The sequence below is a fragment of the Gracilinanus agilis genome, chromosome 2 (genome assembly GCF_016433145.1).
Source record: "Gracilinanus agilis isolate LMUSP501 chromosome 2, AgileGrace, whole genome shotgun sequence".
Taxonomy (NCBI): domain Eukaryota; kingdom Metazoa; phylum Chordata; class Mammalia; order Didelphimorphia; family Didelphidae; genus Gracilinanus; species Gracilinanus agilis.
This window is the reverse complement of record NC_058131.1, coordinates 91159852-91179027: the sequence shown is the minus strand read 5'-3', so window position 1 is coordinate 91179027 and position 19176 is coordinate 91159852. Positions and strand designations below refer to the sequence as shown.

Genomic DNA, 19176 nt, shown 5'->3' with positions numbered 1-19176 from the left:
AGACTGGGGACACCCTAAAAGTGGATTTTGTTAAAACTGGTTAGTATCTCCACTGAGAACCACCTGGGCAGACCCAGTGTGGTCTGACACAGTTACTGCTGTTTTCCCTCGTTTTTTCTTTTCAAGTGCGGGATTCTCACCTTTTTGGAACAGGGTACAGAGGAGGAAGGGAGTACATTGTTGAGGAGAACCCCTCCTTCTAGCAAGTCGATACGAACAAGCACTGATTAAGAGCTTGTATACGCGGAACCTAACGTGCGTTAGCAGGGCTCCTCAGCCTCCTCCTGGGATGATCTTTAGGTCTAGGTGGGACTCAAGTGAGTTCCTCTTCCACTACCCCCTCCTTCCCATCCCTCCAAACATTAGGACCTCCCGTCCCCCAACCTCTTGGCAGTCTGATGGAGATACCTGGGCATCGTGGCCTCAGCTGAGGAGAAGAAGGAAGCCCTGAATCCGGCCAGAGGACTGCGAAGGAACGGACTTCCTGGTTACCATGGCAGCGCCGCCGCCAAAGCAGGCAGCGTGGAGAAGTGGCATCATGGGAAATGTAGTTCTCTGGCTTCTCATGAACGTCCCCAGCTGTCCAGACTTTCTAGCTTCAGGGACTAGGTTGGGGAATAATGGGGTTGGGAGTTTGGAGGGCAGGAAGGACTCGGAGAAGAGTTACAAATCAGAGGCACTAAAAACAATAGTTTCTAAGATGTTAATAGTCACGGTAAGAGGCAGCTTGGACTTATAACCAGGAAGACTTGAGTTCAAGTCACTCTTCAGACCCATCCTAGCTGTGTGACTGGGCAAGTTGCTTCTATGAGCCCCAAGACTCTAAGTTGCAGAGAAAAGGTTGGCCCTCTGGAAGCCCTCCTGAAATCCTTCAAAAATCCTGAGGTCAAGTCCCTGACCCTATCCTCAAATAACCACTGTATTATAGGTAAACAGGTCATTATCAAGCCTCTGATGTCATAAACTGAGACTAATTGGGTATAGTATACAGGTGGTTCTATTCATGAATAACAAAATATTCTTACCTAGGTAATCAAACCCTAAACCCATCCCTTAATAAGAATTGTATAACATGGAAATGGGACTATTATCAGGCATGCAATATGATAAATTGAGGCTGATGATGAATGGGTATGGTGGTCCCATTCAGCAAATTACACCTTCCTCAGATTTTCCTAGAGCTCCCAGTTAAGATCTGTCTCCTTGAACTCTTGTCTTCTACTCACTTCTGAATCCCTTTTCCTTGGGCTGCTCTTTTCAAGGTTATCAATGATTAATTCATTGCTAAATCCAATGGTCCTTTCTAAGCTCCCTCTTGACCTCTTTGTCTTTCTGGAAACTCTTCTCCACAGCTTTCCTGACACTGTTCTCTTAAAAAAAAAAAGGTATTCTGCCTTTGTCCCCTTTGTTGTATCATAATTAGTTGTCTGAATGAATGTCCTGGACCCTTTTCTTTTGCATCCTCTGCCCTGGTGACTTTTATCAACTTCCATGGTTTTAATAACTCCACATCTATATCTCTTTCCCTAATCCCTCTCTTGAGCTCTAGAACCACATGCCTTGTTGGAACTCTTCCCTCAAAGTCAATCTATTCTCAGGAACTCATTATCTAACTACCCATCCCCTTAAAACTACCCTTTCTCCTTATTTCCCTATATCCGTAGAGGGCATCATCACCACCAAAGCGGGAAATCTAGTCTAGATCACATAGCAAAATACCCTTTGAAAGATATAGGAGGCAACATGTCCGAGGAGGGTCAAATCATTACCATTATCTCATCACAACTCTCTCAGATTTCAGTGGAGACAGCCTAGAATCCTATACCCAAGAGATCTGGGGAAGTGCACCATTTACCAAGCTACCAGTTTCTATAACCATTTTCTTCTCTCCCTCCCCCCAAACCATATTCCTAGCCATTTTCCAAGGGAACAGATCCAATGGAGGAGAAGTCAACTGTCCTATTCAACACCAACACCACTAGGAGACCATCTACCCTACTTCAGAACAGACTCCTGCACCATTGTCCAGGGAAGCAACCCTTGTTTAGCTGTAACCTGGAAATTGCCTACCTCCTCAGAAGCTCCAGAAGTTACCTACTGAACACCCAGAAGAGAAAATTCTTACTACCAAAGTCATTGACACTGTCAAGAGGCTCACCAGCACAGATAGGATAATTTTTGTTTGGTTTTTAATTAATTTATTTATTTAGAATATTTTCCCATGGTTATAAGATTCATATTCTCTCCCTTCCCTTTTCTCCCAGAGCTGACAAGCAACCCCACTGGATTAAACAAGTATCATTGTTCAAAACCTTTTCCCATATTACTCATATATATAATAGAGTGCTCTTTCAAAGCCAAAACCCCAATCAAGAGATATGATATTGTTAATGGAAATAGTACCAAAGAAGTGGGGGCAACTAGGTGGCACAGTGGATAGAATGTCATGTCTGAAAGCTTCCTAAATTCAAATCTAGCCTCAGATACTAACTATGTGACCCCTGGACAAATTCCTTAATCCTATTTACCTTGGTTTCCAAAACTGATCTGGAGAAGGAAATGGCAAACCACTTCAGTATCTTTGCCAAAAAAACACCAAGTCAGGTCACAAAAAGTTAGACATGACTGAAAATGACCGAACAAGAAACTAAATTGCCACTTGCCTTGTTACTGCATTCTATGGACACTGGACTTGCAGCAAAATCATAATACTAGATAACATGATGTGTCAAGCATCATGCTAAGCTCTTTAAGGTTATCTCATTTGATCCTCACAACACCCCTAGAAGTTAGATGCTATTATTACTTCCATTTTAAAGATAAGAAAACTGAGGCAAAAAGAGGTTAAGTGACATGCTCAGGGTCACATAGCTATTAAGTGTCTGAGGCCAGACTCAGATAGCCCTGATTCTAGATACAGCTCTCTATCCACTGCAGAATGTCTGTTCCTTCCCTTTGTATCTACAGTGCTTTGCAAATAGTAGATACTTAACTAAATACTTTTTTAAAAATTTCATTCGTCCTTTAATTATTGAGATTTGCATACTTGGAGGCGTGCATGTGTTTTATGACTTAGAATCCCACTTTTGCATTGAATAGAGATTGTATCTTTCAAAGTTTTTTTTTCTTTACTATATTGCTGTTCTTATATAAATTATTCTCCAGGTCCTGCTCACCTCACTCTCTGGTCATGTCATTACTTCCCAGGATTCTCCATATTGGTTCAAAAAATTCTTATTACTCTTGTATTTCTATTTCAAAGTTCCTACTCATATGTAGTCTTTTCATAAAGAATGCTTAAAAGTGCTCCATTCCATTAGATATCCATTTTATTCTATGTAGGATTATATGATGTCGCATGATAAGTTATTCATGGTTGAAAGCTTTTATCTTTTTATTTTGGAAAAATTGTATTCCAAGAGATCCTCTCATTTATAGTGGAAGCCACCAAATCTTTTGTGATTCTAACCAGAATTGTTTGATATTTGCATGACTTTCCAGCTGCTTGTGGTATTTTTTCTTTGACTAGGAAGCTCTGGATTTTGGCTATGTCATTACTGGGACTTTCCATTTTTGTTTTTTTCCAAAAGTGATTGTTGGATTCTTTCTATCTTCACTTTGTCTTCTGGATCTAATAAATCTGGGAAGCTTTCATTTGTGATTTCTTGAAATATAGTGTCCTAAACTTTAATTTTGATCATAGTTTTCAGAAACTTTCATGTTTCACAAATTATTGTGTCTTAAACTATTTTGTAGGTCATTTGATTTTTATTCCAAATAATTTAATTTTCTTCTATTTTTCAAAACTTTTCATTTTAATATTCCTTGATATCTTATGAAATTGTTGATTTCTCTTTGGTTTATTCTAATTTTTCTGGTAGTCTGTTACTTGGGGAAGATTTGCCACTTTCTTTTCCTAATCTATTTTTTGTCCTTCCAATTCTTTCCCCCACTGCTTTTATTTAATTTTTTAAATCTCTTGTTTCACTTCTTCTAGGTATTCCTTTAGTCTTTATGGAAAATTCTTTTTTCTTTTGAATAGCTTCTTGTAGTTGTTGTGGAATTACTCTTTTCTTCTAGGTTGAGTTTTTGGATGTCTTCAGATCAACAATAATTTTTAAAATAATAGTGTGTGTTTTTGTCTGCTTATTCATCTCTTCATCTTCATGGATAGATTGCTGAGCCTGGTGTTAGAAAAACCTGATCTCAAATCCATACTTACTAGCTGGGTGACCTGGGGACGTCACTTAACCTTTGTCTGCCTCGGTTTCCTCTGCTGTAAAGTGAGGATAATAATAGCACCCTCCTCCCAGAGTTGTTGAAAGGATGAAAGGAGATAATATTTATGAAGTACTTAGAATAGTATGTATGGTCCATAGTAGATGTTTAATAAATGCTTGTTCTCTTCTCTCCCCCATCCCTTTAACTTTAGTTAAAAAGGCTTCAGTTTCTGAATTGAGGCTTTATGTTAGGGCCAAGATCCACCCTTGGGATTGGGTTGTTGGTCCTCCTTAGTCTTGATCTGTGTCCTACATTCCTATTTCACCTTCCCAACATCTCTCCAATGTCTTCTTTCCACCTTTATGAACCGATGCAGAATGAAATAAGCAGAAGCAGGAGAACTTTGTACACAGAAACTGAAACATTGTGGAACAATCAAAAAACTTTGCTACTAGTAAGCAATGCAATGATCCAGGACAAAACTGAGGGACTTAGGAGAAAAAACGCTATCCAAAAGAACTGTGGGAGTAGAAATGCAGAAGAAAGACATGTGATTTATCACTTGTTTATATGAGTAAATGATTTAGGGTTTTGTTTTAAATAAATTTTTCTATTACAAAAATGAATAATATAGAACTAGGTCTCAAGTCATAACACATGTAAAACCCAGTGGAGTTTCTTGTCAGCTCCAGGAAGGGGGAGGAAAGAAGTGAGGAGACAATAAGAATCATGTAAGCATGGGGAAATTTTAAAAAATAAATAAATACATTTAAAATAAAAACAACAACAATATGTCATCTTTCCCCTTCTGATACTGTCATGATCCTAGTGCAGATTCCCATTACCTTATGCTTGAACTATTAAAATAGCGTGTTAGCGGATCTATCTGCCTCAAGCTTCTCCTTACTCCAATCCCTCCTCCATTCAGTCAATCAAGAGATTTTCCTAAACTATAGGTCTGACCATGTCACTCCTCCACCTAATAAACTCCAGGGACTCCCTAATATCCCTTCATAAACTAACTCCCTACTACCTTTCCGTTTTTCTTATCTTACTCCCTCCATAAACTGTTTGATACATTGACACTGTTGCTCCATGAATACCACACTCCTTCTCTCTGCTCCTGGCATTTTCTGACTGTCTCTCATACCTGGAATGTTCTCCCTCATCTGGCTTCCTTGGTTCTTTTCAAGTGCCAATTAAAACCCCAGTTTTTGTGGGGTCTTTCCAAATGCCTCTTAGTTCTAGTCCCTTCCCTCTTTTAATTATTTCCAATTTATCCTGCATTGTTTGCACATATTTGTTTATTGTCTCCTTTAGCTACTTAGCTATTTGTTTGTTACATTAACTTGTAACTTTTTAGGTATATTTGTTTTATAGCTGGGTAGACATTTATTTTCTATTAAGACGTGACAGACAAAATAGCTAATGCTATTCTATGCTCTAATGAAAAATATCATGTCTAGCACAAAGGAGATAATAGTTCCTCTATAATCTCTCTTGGTCAGACCATATCTGGAGAACTGTTCCATTTGGGGTAGGTGCCATGTTAGGAAAGACATTTATTGTTTAGTTGTACAGCCCTGTCTGACTCTTCTTGACCCCCTGGAACATAGCACACCAGGTCTTTCTCTGCTCCACTGTCTCTTGAAATGTGTCCAAGTTCATGTTTGTTGTTTCTAAAACACTTTCTACCCATTTCAACCTTTGTCTTCCCCTTTTCCATTTTGCCTTCAATCTTTCCCAACATCAGTCTTTTCCAATGAGTCCTATCTTCTCATTATACAGCCAAATTATTTAAGCTTCAGTATTTGACTTTCCAGGGAATAGTTTGAAATATTTCTCTAAGAATTTACTAATTTGATGTCCAAGAGATTCTCTGGCTCTACTATTTGAAATCGTTGATTCTGCAATGCTCAACTTTCTTATACTCCAACCCTTACAGTCATACGTTACTACTGGAAAAACTTGGACTTTATGGACCGTTGTAAGCAAGAAGATGTCTCTCCTTTTTAGTATGCTGTCTTGATTTGTCATAACTTTCCTTCCAAGAAGTAAGAAAAGACACTGACAAGCTGAATTGTGATCGGGATGATGAAAAAGCTAGAGAATTCATCATAATGAGGAATGGTTGAAGAAAATTGAGGTGGGGAGGGTGAGAATGCAGCTTAGAAAAGACAGCTGGGAAATGGTAGCTATCTTGAAATATAAATGTCTTCTGTCATCCTCATTCTATTACTCATCTTCAAACTCTCCCTATCTACTGGTTCTTTCCCTACTGCCTATAAACATGTCTATATCTCCCTAATCTTCAAAGAACCTTCATTTCATCTTTCCATGTCCAAAACCTATTTTTCTATAGATTTTCTGCCCTTTGTTGCTAAACAAGTTGAAAAGGCTAACTACAACAGGTTATTATTTATTATTAATATTTTCTCTCCTGTCACTTCCTTCTTAATATTTTTACAATCTGGTTGCTAACCTCATCATTTTACCAAAATGGCTCTCCAAAGTTACTAGTGATCTCTTATTTGCTAAATCCAATGACCTCTTCTGGATCCTGATTCTCCTTTATCTCTCTGTAGACTCTAACACAGTGGATTTTCCTTGATAATTTCTACTCTCCAGATCTTTGGGACATTACTCTTGGTTCTCCTACCACTATGATTGCCCCTTCTCAGTCTCTTTTTCTGAATCCTCGTCCAGATCATACCCTCTAACAATAGGTGACCCACAGGGATCTGTCCTGGACTCTTTTCTTCTTATTACTTGACAGTCTCATCAACTCTCATGGATTTCATTACCACTATGAGAGTTGTGCTGCAGTGCATTTGGAAAGGCCTGATGCTCCTCAGGTTATTATATTCCTCTTTCATTTCAAAAAGGATGTGATGTCTTGACTTCAGCATGAATTGGATTTAAGTGAGGCAGAGTTGCACAAAGACCTCATCCTCATACTCTCTTCAAGAGTCATCAAAGTCCATTGACTAGACAAATTAGGATGACTGGCAATGGCCCAGGATGACCTTGGGGGCTTCAATGTCTGACCAATCTCTAAGCTTTTTCTTCAGTTGCTTTCATGGCCACTGGAACAAATTGCTCTCATCTGCATATTCTGCCATGGGTAGTCTTCACATGCTTGCGATAGACATCCCTTAACTCACCTATGGGCCTGAGGCCTGTTGGTTATCTTTGACCTGGTCTAAGTCTGTCTGCTGAGATGGTTTACCAGGGTATGGCCACTGTGCATGTTATAGCTTCTTGGAGCAAAAGGAAGGAGCTGAGTGAAGGGTAGACACCAAAGGATGATGAGCAGCCATGAAAAGGGCTCAGCAAGCCTTCATACCAGAGGTGTTAGTCCTCCCTGAACACTTCATACACCCCTCCTTAGGGTACATGAACATGGCAGATACAGGTAAGACCTGGTGAATCAGAGTGCAGGTAATCCAGTTTGGTTGGAATGAAGTTAGAAGTTAAGTTGATGTATAAATGCATCCATCAAATATTTAGAGGACACTTGCATATCAAGCACATTGGCACAATCATCTAAAATGGGGGGATGGTCTAGTTAACATTCCCTTAACAAGTAAGTAAAGCTATTTGATTATATATTTCCTCCATGATATCTTTATTGTTATTTTTTGAAGCTCCCAATTTGCTATATGTTATAGCCATTCATACACACCATATTCCTTCCATTATGCTCACAGTATGACACTTATTTTTCTATTCCTCAAAGCTTGCTGTAGCCATCTTGTAGCCATCTTGACAACACTGGAAGCTAAAAACCTTATTAAAAATTGGGGGAAAAAACTAGAAAAGTGTTTTTCTTTCTTCCTTCCCTTCTTCCTTCCTTCTTCCCTCTCTCCCTCACTTTCTTTCTCCCTCCCACCCTCCTTTCCTCCTTCCCTCTCTTCCTTCCTTCCTTCCTTCCTTCCCTCCTTCTTCCTTCCTTCCTTCCTTCTTTCTTTCTTTCTTTCTTTCTTTCTTTCTTTCTTTCTTTCTTTCTTTCTTTCTTTCTCTTTCTTCTTTTCTCTGAATTTAGAGAAAAGGAAAAAGGAACATAGACTAGAGTAGTGAGAAATCTTTGTTGGGAATAAATGTTAGTAGTAAAGGTGAAGCCAATAGAGAATATAAGCAAGCCAACCATTGGGGTGAGGCACAGCTGTATATGTAGGAAATTAAAACACAGCTGTAGACATGAATGCAAGACAAGGAGGATTAACTACCACTTTCAGCGGCAGACCACCTCAGTTTTGACAATGGAAAAATTATATATCTCTTGAAGTCTAAAACTATTCAAAAGATTATGCTCAAAATGGATTTATAAATCATTTATTATGATTGAAAGGCAAGAAAATGATAGGTGACATCACAATTCAAATATGAAATTAACATATAACATTGTTCTCTGGTAACTGATCACAACAATAAGCTTTGGATTTTTTAAAAACCTGTGTAAAAGTTGTCATTTCTTCAGAAAATAAAATCAATTTTTCAACATCATTAGTTACGAAAAGTTAATTTCTTTCTGTCACAATATATTTTTTAAAATTATCAAAAATAAATGCCAATTATAGGATATTATAGACTAAGTTAAGAAATCACAATTTTATCATAAACTTAAAAGCTTATTAGGTTTTATTCTATGGTGAGCGAAGTATCACCGTGAATAATGCTTTTATGTGAATAGCCCTGCCAAAGCTTTTGGCTTATTATCTAATAATTAAATAATGTTCCAGCAAATAGGAGCCTTCATTTGGCTTTAGACAGAGGTTATTTCAATTGCACCATAAAATGGCCAGTTTCTTCTTTTTAAACTGGTCTGATGATTTCCCTGGCATAAGGGAATTCTATTAGCAATTGTTGCTCAGCAAATTATTTGAGAAAGTGCTCCAGATATTGAAAGGTTAAATGACTTGCCCAGAGTGATACAAGCCAGAGTGTCAGTAGTGGGACTTGAACCAAAGTCTCACTCAGAGGTAAAGAAGTCTATTCTTATAGACAACTTAACTGATTAGTTGTTATAGCTAAAGAACTTTTCAGTGGAAATTTGTTTCTAATGGATGCTTTGCTTTTTGGGGGGATGGGGAGGCAGGAGAAAGGGTCTTTCTTTGAGCCATTATCAAAATAGCATATTATCATTCTTCTCTATTCACAGTTTTCTCTGATGCTCATAATAGCATGAAAGTGACGCCCATGTTCTTGAAGGCTATGCCGACAGACTATACATTCTAGCAGGTCCAAGAAGGCAGAGAGACTTCAAGTATAAGCCCAGCAACAAATACTGCCTTCTGGGAATAGATATGTGGAAGAGCTACCTCACTTTTAGGGGGTGGGTTATCAGGCATTAAATTTTTTTGACCACAGAAATGTATGTCATCCTTTAAGGCATGAAAGGGCTGTGGCAGACATTGGTAGAGCAATCAACCAACCTAGAAGCATTGATAATGTGATTACCACATGCCAGGTACGCTGTGCTATGAACAACAAATATTAAAGAAGCAATATAATTATAGTCACACACTTTTTAGCAATTCCCTTTTACCATATGTAGATGGGGGATGCTCTTCTAAAATCAGCAAACATTTTTAAGTTTTTATAGAAAGTTTTATTAACTGCGAGTAGAATGCTTGTGGAAAAGGTTAAAAGTGAGTCAGTGCATGGCCAGAAAGAGAAAGGGGCAGAAAAATAAAACAAGGCAAAGAACAATACCAGTAAATTATTACATTTAGGGACAATCACATAGATTTAGAACTAGAGCTCATTTGGCCCATCCCCCTCATTTTATAGATGAGTAACTGAAGCCCATAAAGGTGCTGCTATACTCAAGGTTACATAAGCAGCTAAAGAGAATAATTGGGATTTAAAAGCAGATGATCTGATTTCAAACCCAGCATCCTTTTCATCCCACCACACTTTCTACTCCTTACCTTAACATCTAACATTTTGGGATTTGCTTTTAATTCATGCAAAAATACCTGGCAAAAAGTGATAAATATATGTCCAAAAGAATAAATACAAATATTCTCCACATAATTTAAAGTTGTGAGTAGTTGCTAAATAATGTACTATTACAATGCTTATATTTCATTCCCCTCCCCTAACTCCAGCACTCAAATTCTAATTCACAGAAGGAGTTTATGTTACACATTCTATTTTGACATGAAGTCTATATGGCATTGCCCACTGACCTAGCCCAGAAATTTGGCTTCTCAAAACCACATCTTTTCCTTTTTTGACAGCAAAACTTTGACAAGTTTAAAAAAAATAAATCATCTTTAAAATGCTTAAATAAATAGGCAGCCTACAGACTCCATGAAATGTGGTATCCACTAAGTGTCAAGAGATCAAGAGGAAGAGCCTCAGTGAAAGATTTACAGGTCATTAACAAAAGCCCTAGAGCAGCGATGGCAAACCTTTTAGAGATGGAGTGCCATTGCCCCAACACACACACACACACACACACACACACACACACACACACACACACACACACACACATGCCTCCACCCCCTCTGCCCAGCAGCCCAATGGGAGTCCCATTGGGCTGCTGGGCAGAGGGGGTGGAGGCATGGGTGATGTGAAAAAATGTCTTCAGGCACAGTGGAAAGGGGGGAGGGAGCAGCTCCACTTGAGTCCTTCTGCCTTTCTAGTAACCAGCTGGGGAGAAGGGGGGAATAGCCATATGCCCACAGAGAGTGCGCTGTGTGCCATCTTTGGCACCCGGGCCATAGGTTTGCCACCACTGCCCTAGAAGACAGACAGGAAAAGGTGGAGGGGCTTCAGTCTTCAGCGTTAAAGGGAATATCTGAATGGATTAACTCAGATTTGTTTATAATCTTCAGTTAGTACAGCTTTGGGCTCTACAGTGGGTAGTTATCTAATGTCTATTAATGGAAGTTATTCAAAAGTACATCATGGAGTATAGCTAGGTAGCTCAGTGATAGAGCCAAGCCTAGAGAGAGGAGATCCTGAGTTCGTATCTGATCTCAAATACTTCTTAGCTGTTCCTGGGTAAGTCACTTAACCTGCATTGTTAAGCCCTTACTACTCTTCTGCCTTGGAACCAATTCTTAGTATTGAGTCTAACACAGAAGGTAAAGGGTTAAAAAAAGAAGTACATCATTTTTTTTTGTTTGTTTGTTTTTAAACCCTTACCTTCCGTCTTGGAGTCAATACTGTGTATTGGCTCCAAGGCAGAAGAGTGGTAAGGGTAGGCAATGGGGGTCAAGTGACTTGCCCAGGGTCACACAGCTGGGAAGTGTCTGAGGCCAGATTTGAACCTAGGACCTCCCGTCTCTAGGCCTGGTTCTCAATCCACTGAGCTACCCAGCTGCCCTTGAAGTACATCATTTTTGCAAAGATTTCTTCTTAGAAAATCACTGCTATCATTTGTGTTCAAGTCACTTAAAGCAATTAGAGCTTCCTTCAGGAATAAGGACATTACCCTAAAAATTAATAACAAAAGGACATGGTTTTTAGGCTTTGAGGAGTCATCTGTGAATTATAATCCTATGTTAAAAAATGCAATGGTCAAGTATAATGTATTCTATTTTTACAATTCAGAAAGTTACAAAACTTCAAGAAAATAAAACAGAACACATGGACATTGCATTCCATCAGGTAAAGTGCTATGCCTCATATAGAAAAAAAAAAAGGAATACACATCCTCAAATACTATTCTATTTATCTAAAGATAGTGAGAAGCACAAAGAAGCAAAGAGAAAAAAGCTGTTGATTTTCCAGCAAATTCATAGATTTTAAAAAGGTATGGCAAGACAGGAGTCACTGTAATTTTTTTTAAATTTTGGGGCAATGGAATTTTATTTCATTGAAATGGAGATGTGAAGGAATATACTTTTTAAGTACCATAGGAGGTTTCTTATTCATCATACACAAATCTAGCAGAGATCCACTGTACCATATGAAAATTTTACCAAACTGCAATTGCTTCCTGGAACTTTATATTCTATTTGTTTTCAATTATACTTTCATTAAAGGGCCTTCAATTTTTGTTTACTTTATAACTTCTGATTATCAAAGACAGGTAGACACTGGACCAGATTATAAAAAAGAGGTTATGAAACCTATTTCTCAAGATTTTCACAAATACAACAAATACTCAATTAAATACTGGCAGAGGACTGGACAATTTGTCCTTTAGAGGGCTCTTCAAGCCCTAATTAGATGATTAAACCAGTCTGGTGTTTGTAAACAGTTTATTTAGTCCTAATATAACTAACTCTTCATTTATATTTTAAATAGTCATGTAAAAAAAGAAGTAGCAATCTTTCGTGTCTTTTCAGTTTTGAAATGATGTATGTATTGTGCTCCTCAAATGCAAATTGCTCTGAGCACACCCAGTAATGTTCTTGGACATTCAATTACTATATAGTGTTGTGAGCTTCTGATTTCACAGTAAAGTTGGGCCTTTGGTAGGTCTGCTGTTAAACAGAAGTGGCTGGCTCCCCATGTCCTTGTTTTTGGCCCCTCCTTTTCGAGCAGACAGTAGTGCAGGAGCTGAACGGTGGTGAAGAGCTGCTTTTTGTTGATGGAAATTGTTTATATAGCTGGCAACCAAAAGAGTTATTTCAAGAATCTAGAAAAAAAGAAAAACACAAATGTCTCATTCTTGTCATTTCCAAAGGGACAAGAGACCTGAACTGTATGAGCTAACTCCACTTGGATATATGCTTATGATTCCACTGGTTCCCTTTGTTCCATGGTATATGAGGCAGCCTAGCAGAGGAGATAGAGAGTTGGCCTTGAAGTCAGGAAGACAGTACTGACACATGTTGGGTTTATGACACTGGGCAAGTCACTGTTCTAGGCAATTTATTCTCCACCCCCTTTTAAATTTCTTTTATCTTATTTTCAAGATTTATCTTCTCTTTCTTCCATCTGCCTCCTTCCTTCACACCCACCCCTATCATGGTCATTGAGAAAACAAGAAAAATAAAAACAAAGCCTCATTACAAACACATAGAGATAAGCAAAACAAATTCCTACATCGGCCATGTTTAAAAAAAGTTCTCATTTTGCACTCTTAATCTCAACCACATGGGTAGCAGGTTTCATCATGAATTTTCTAGAATTATTATTGGTCATTGTGTTTAATTGGAGTCCCCAAGTCTTTTGAAGCTTTTGGATTTATAATGTTATTGTATAAATTGTTCTGTTTTTGTTCATTCCACTTGTATCAAGTCATAGAAATCTTCCCAAGATTCTCTGAAAAAATCCTCATTTATCATTTTTTTAAAAATACTCTTACCTTCCATTTTAAAATCCATACTAAATACTGTATTTAAGGCAGAAGAATGGCAATGGCGAGGCAACTGGGGTTAAGTGACTTGCCCAGGGTAACATAGCTAGGAAATATCTAAAACTAGATTTGAACCCAGAACCTCCTAGCTCTAGGCCTGTCTCTCTTCACTAAGTTACCTACCTCTCCATCATTTCTTATAGCACAATGTTTCCTCTAATATTCATCTATCATAGCCTGCTCAGTTATTCTCTCATTGATACACACTCCAATTTCTAATTCTTTACCTAACAAAAAGAGTTGCTATAAATATTTTTGTAGATATGTGTCTTTTTCTTCTTTCTTTGATCTCTCTGTTGTGGTATTGAGACTTAGTTGTGGTATTGCTTCATCAAAAGATATATGCACAATTTAAAAGCCTTTGGAGTCACAGTTCCAAATTGTTTTCCAGAATGGTTTGGCCAATACATGATTCCACTGACAATGCATTAATACATCTCTTCCCCACAGTCCCTCCAGCATTTGTCATTTCCCCCTTTTTAAAGCAATTTTGTTGGACTGAGGTGGAACTTCAGAGTTGTTTTAATTTATATTTCTCTAATTATTAGAGATTTACAGCATTTTCCCATATGGCTTTTGATAGCTTGGATTTTTTCCTCTGAAAACTGCCTATTCATTTCCTTTGATCATTGTTCAGTTGTGGAATGACTTATTCTGATCAATTTGAATCAATTTGCCTTAGAAATGAGATTTTTATCAGAGAAACCTATCTCAAAGATTTTTTTCTTTTTTATGTAGGGAACTCTTTAAGTTTTTAAGTTGTAGAAAAGGTGCTGACCTACACTGCTATAGGGAGTTTCTTCACTGGATTGTTCCTTGTATCAATGAAATCACATTTCCAGTCCTTATCTTTATCCTAAGATTTCATAGAAGGCTCGTGGGAAGAATAAAGCACAGTTGTCCTAATCGTTTGATCTGTTATCTTTCCTTCCTTCCTTCCTTCCTTCCTTCCTTCCTTCCTTCCTTCCTTCCTTCTTTCTTTCTTTCTTTCTTTCTTTCTTTCTTTCTTTCTTTCTTTCTTTCTTTCTTTCTTTCAACTTATGCCTTCTGTCTTAGAATCTATTCTAAGTATCAGTTCTGAAGCAGAATAGTGGTACAGGCTAGGCAATTGGGGTCAAGTGACTTGCCCAGGGTCATTCAGCCAGAAGACAGATAATACAGGACCTCCTGGCTCCAAGTCTGGTTCTCTATTCACTGTGTCCCCTAGCTGTCTCAGTCTGTTGTATTTCACCTTTTTCTCCCTTTCCAAATCATCCACTATGGCTAATAACTGCAAACTCAAAGTAGGAATCATTTTACCACTCCCCATCCTCATGTCTCTGTGTTCCTGCCTACTACTATTCTAGTTCTTACCCTGGGGCCCTGGGCTCCCGATTAGTGACTGTTTACCATATCTAACACCTAAACAGACCCAAGTCACCTTCATCCTGTGATTTCACATAGCTCTAAGAGCAGCCATCAAATAAACATTACCATTCCTGACAAAGATTTGCCAATCAATTATCCTGTAACAGCAATGACCATCCCTGTGGTTTTTCCTCACCAAAAGAGACCTTCCTAGCTACTGCTATTATGTGTTGTCTTCCCCTGTGAAAAATGCAAGCACCTTGAGGGCAGAGACTGTTTTGCTTTTTGTATTTCTATCCTCAACATTTAGCAATGTGCCAGACACACACGAAATACTTAACATAGTTTTTCATTCAGTCATTCAGTCATTCAGTCATTCAGTCATTCATTGTCATTCATTGGTTCAATATTTACTTCAAAAACAATAAATATAATGCTCCCAAAGTTGGCAGAGATGTTCTCACTTACCTTAGGCTTTGCCATGGTAAAAAGGAATTTATCTGTTGGCTTGTCCTTAGAATGTGTACTGTTAATAACCATCATAAAGTCATCTTGATAACCTCCGAAGGTCATTAGGCTTTTGTACACATATGTCACTATTAACCTCTTAAAATAGAAGAAAGCCAAGTTATGTTTTATGTCCCCAAAGAAGTGAGAAAAATGAACAATTTTTAACCCAAATGATAATATATTCTAAAATAGATTAATACATTTTAATCATTTGTCAGTTTTTATTTGAGCATTAATTTGTTTCTGAAATAATCCCACAGTCACACGATTATGTTCACAAGACAAAAGCAAAGGGAAAGATTTTCAGATCTCATAGAATATTTAAGTTCGCGTTCTGACTTGTCTTGGTATTCTATTTTGTCTCTTCTATCATTTGGACAGTGAATGTTTGATGGCAAAGGATATTTTTCTGGACAGTAGATGACATCTGGGACTCTAGAGCAGCAATATGCTAAATGTAAACTTTGTGACCTTCATTTCTGCATTGCCCAAAGGTGCAAAGACAATAAATACTTTCTGAGAAGATGCGGTTCAGTATTTTTTGGTTCAGTGTTTATTTACCAGAGGGCATCAATTTTCTTAAAATTCAACTTTATTTTTTAGAATTAACAAGCATTTATTTTTTCTCCCCTTCACCTTTTCAACCTCCCTCCTCTGGGGGAAGAAAAAATAAAATTAAATCTTTGTAACAAATATGTTTAGTAAGGTTTTAATATTCTTTGAAACTGTCTAGTAGCATCTAATTAATTAAGAAATGTAATTTGCACTCAAGTTATTCATTCATGAGTCAGAAGCTATTCAGAAGATATACATTCCTTCTAAAACACATCTCAACAGGGCAACTGAAGACAGAATCATCATATGATTGCACAGGAATCTGACCTCTTTGAAACTCCCAGCGACCACAGATCCTTCTATAACTAGAACCAGCAAACAAGTCTGGCAAAGTCATTGTTAAGAGATTTTGGTCTACACTAATATAATTTCCACTTCTCAGGCTTTAAAGAAAAAAGATGCATTAAAAATATTTTATCTGAAAGTCAAGTTTAGATTAAGATCTCAAGAGGGGATAGCTTTTAACTATACCAGTCAGTATCTGTATTTTAAAAAATGTTTATTCATTTGATCATAAACTTAAGTTAAGTAATTTAGCTTGCAAAGAAAAAGCAAGAAAAATAATTTAAATTTCATCTCTTTGGAAGGGCACCCCATCTCTCAAATGATTAATGTTATTGTCTTTGATTGGGGGGAAAGTTCTAATATAATAATTTGCATACGTGCAAAGTGAAGAATTAGAGATATTACAAGAACCATTTTGGAGAAAACTCAATGATGCTGAATTTTCTGATCTATGCAATTAAAATTTCTCCTTTAGTGATACCGAAATATAATTTGTCTCATACACCGAAATTGTTCTCCTAATGTAATATACTGTGCAAACTGCCATTTCAAAAATTCTAATAGAATCATGATGATAATTTTCCCCTTTTGTTTTTTACCTATCTTTTTATGACAGGCCTTACAATTGAATGGAATGTAGCCAACTTGAAAGCTAAATATAGCATTACCTACATCAAAAAGTTCTGAGATTTATTCTTACCATGGAGTTGTATTCCAAAATGCTAATTCCATCTTCATGTACAGCTAACCATATGAAAGTATTTCCCAGTGTTGATGGAGTTACTGGCTATGAAATAGGAGGAATAAAGAGCCCTGCATATTATAAATGTCACATTAAAAGACAGCAACACTGATTAGTGGAAAACACCTGACATTTTGTCATTAAATCAAACCATACTGAATTAGATGTTTAGGCAGATCTATTCTGAATTCCCTCAAATTTTATCTTGGAACTAGAAAAAATGAACCTTTAGTATGCTGTTTTTTGTTTTTTTTTAACCCTTCTCTTCTGTCTTAGAATCACTACTTTGTATTGGTTCTAAGGCAGAAGAGCAGTAAATGGCTAAGCAAGGGGGGTTAAATGACTTGCCCAGGGTCACACAGCTTTTAGTATTTTCCTTAAGAGAGTCAATTTTAGCATTCTGAATTTTTTATTTGTTCAGATTTGTGCAATATTCTAAAATTTTAGCTAGGGTTTAATCTGCTTGGTATAAGGATTTTTTTTTTAAACCCTTACCTTCTGTCTTAGAATCAATACTTTGTATTGGTTCCAAGGCAGAAGAGTAGCAAAGGCTAGGAAATGAGGGTTAAGTGATTTGCCCAGGTTCATACAGCCAAAAAGTGTCTGAGGCCAGCTTTTAATCTAGAGCTCCTTTCAATCCACTGAGCAAACTAGATGCCCCAAAAAGTATGGTTTTGGAAAAAAAGAATCCAAATAATCATGAGAAATATGGATGAGTTCTGTTTAAGTTAAACATACTGAGAGCTTTCAATAACCACAAGAATGGAATATCATCAGATTCTCATAATATTCATTAGATATAGATCTTGGTGTGCAGAAGACTAGCCCTCACAAGAATGATTAAGTCTTGCTAATTGAGGGTGAGAGGGACATGACTAGCCAAACACTCCTGGATCCTGAAATTCTCCCCCATGTTATCACTTGACACAGTGGACAGAGAGCAAGAGAATCTCTCCAGTCTGTCTCTGACATTTGTGATCTTGTGAAGACATTTCACACTCAAGGCTCTAGACAATTCTAATTTTCTAAGAGGAAGAAAGTGTACTGACCTGAGTTGCTAAAGGAGTTTCCTCACCTAGGAGTTCCCAAATACCAGTGAAATGACAGGTCCAGTGCCTGTCTCTTTCCAAAAACATTGTAACAAGCTACTTCATAATCTCCCAAACCATATTCTACTATTTTTCATCATCTATGTAGTTAACAAAACCTATCTCTGAAAAACTGGTTGTTCTACCAAAAACAGATCCCCTAAGGCAGATAGGTGGCACAGTGGATAGAGTTTGGAGTCAAAACTTCAGGAAGATCTGAGTTCAAATCTTGCTCCAGACACTTACTAGTAGTATGATGTTAGGGAAGACACTTGATCTGTCTGCCTCAGTTTTCTCAACTGTAAAATGGGGATAATAATAGCACCTATCTTCCAGGATTTTTGTGAGCATAAAATGAGATATTTGTAAAAAGTCTCAAAGCACCATATCAAATATTCATAACATTAGGAGAAGTTTGATATTCTTCCTTTTAGTCCTTCAATCAGAGGAGAGTGCTGAGAGAAGCCCCATCAGTCAAGGCTTGAGTTAAATGAATGGTAATGAGATTATGCACATCTAGGTGGCATGATGGTGAAGAGTATGACCTGAAGTCAGGAAGAGATTCAACCTCATGAATTCAAATCCAGCCTCATACATTTTTAGCTATGAGACCCTGGTCAAGTCTCCTCACCCTGTTTGCTCCAGTTTCTTCATCTATAAAATGAGTTGGAGAAGGAAATGGCAAACCACTCTAGTATCTTTGCCAAAAAAATTCCAAATGGGGTCCTGAAAAGTCAGACAAGATTGAAAAAATAATTTAACAATTACAATGAGATTAGAGGTGATAAGCTTAATCCTTGGAGCTAAAACCAGGCAGAGCCACATCATTACCTTTTTCAGCCTCAGTTTCCCCTTCTTAAATAAAATGGGGCTAATAGTTGTGGTCCTTTGCTCACAGGGTTTTTATGAAAACTAAATAAATATCTATATCAAAATGCATTACAATTCTCAGAGAACTATAGAACTGTTAGTTGCTAAGACTTGCAAGAGGAATCTAGGAAGAGATCTAGTTTACATTTACAGATGAGGAAACTGGAGGCCCC

At 37.5% G+C, this 19176-nt stretch overlaps 2 protein-coding genes across 3 annotated transcripts in view; both read right to left on the bottom strand.

Annotated features, from left to right (window-relative positions):
- DYNC2LI1 (dynein cytoplasmic 2 light intermediate chain 1) overlaps positions 1–451 on the bottom strand; it is a 43080-nt gene extending 42629 nt beyond the window's left edge. For both annotated transcript variants that reach the window (XM_044660643.1, XM_044660644.1), the window contains exon 1: positions 409–451. In XM_044660643.1, coding sequence (XP_044516578.1) covers positions 409–416 — 8 coding nt within the window. In that variant the 5' untranslated portion in view covers positions 417–451. The remainder of the gene's footprint in view (positions 1–408) is intronic.
- Positions 452–12038: 11587 nt separating this feature from the next.
- PLEKHH2 (pleckstrin homology, MyTH4 and FERM domain containing H2) overlaps positions 12039–19176 on the bottom strand; it is a 123967-nt gene continuing 116829 nt past the window's right edge. The window contains exons 28-30 of the mRNA XM_044663281.1: positions 17004–17090; positions 15362–15499; positions 12039–12823 (exon numbers count right to left, since the gene is read on the bottom strand). Of these exons, the coding sequence (XP_044519216.1) occupies positions 12638–12823; positions 15362–15499; positions 17004–17090 (411 nt within the window). The 3' untranslated portion in view covers positions 12039–12637. The remainder of the gene's footprint in view (positions 12824–15361; positions 15500–17003; positions 17091–19176) is intronic.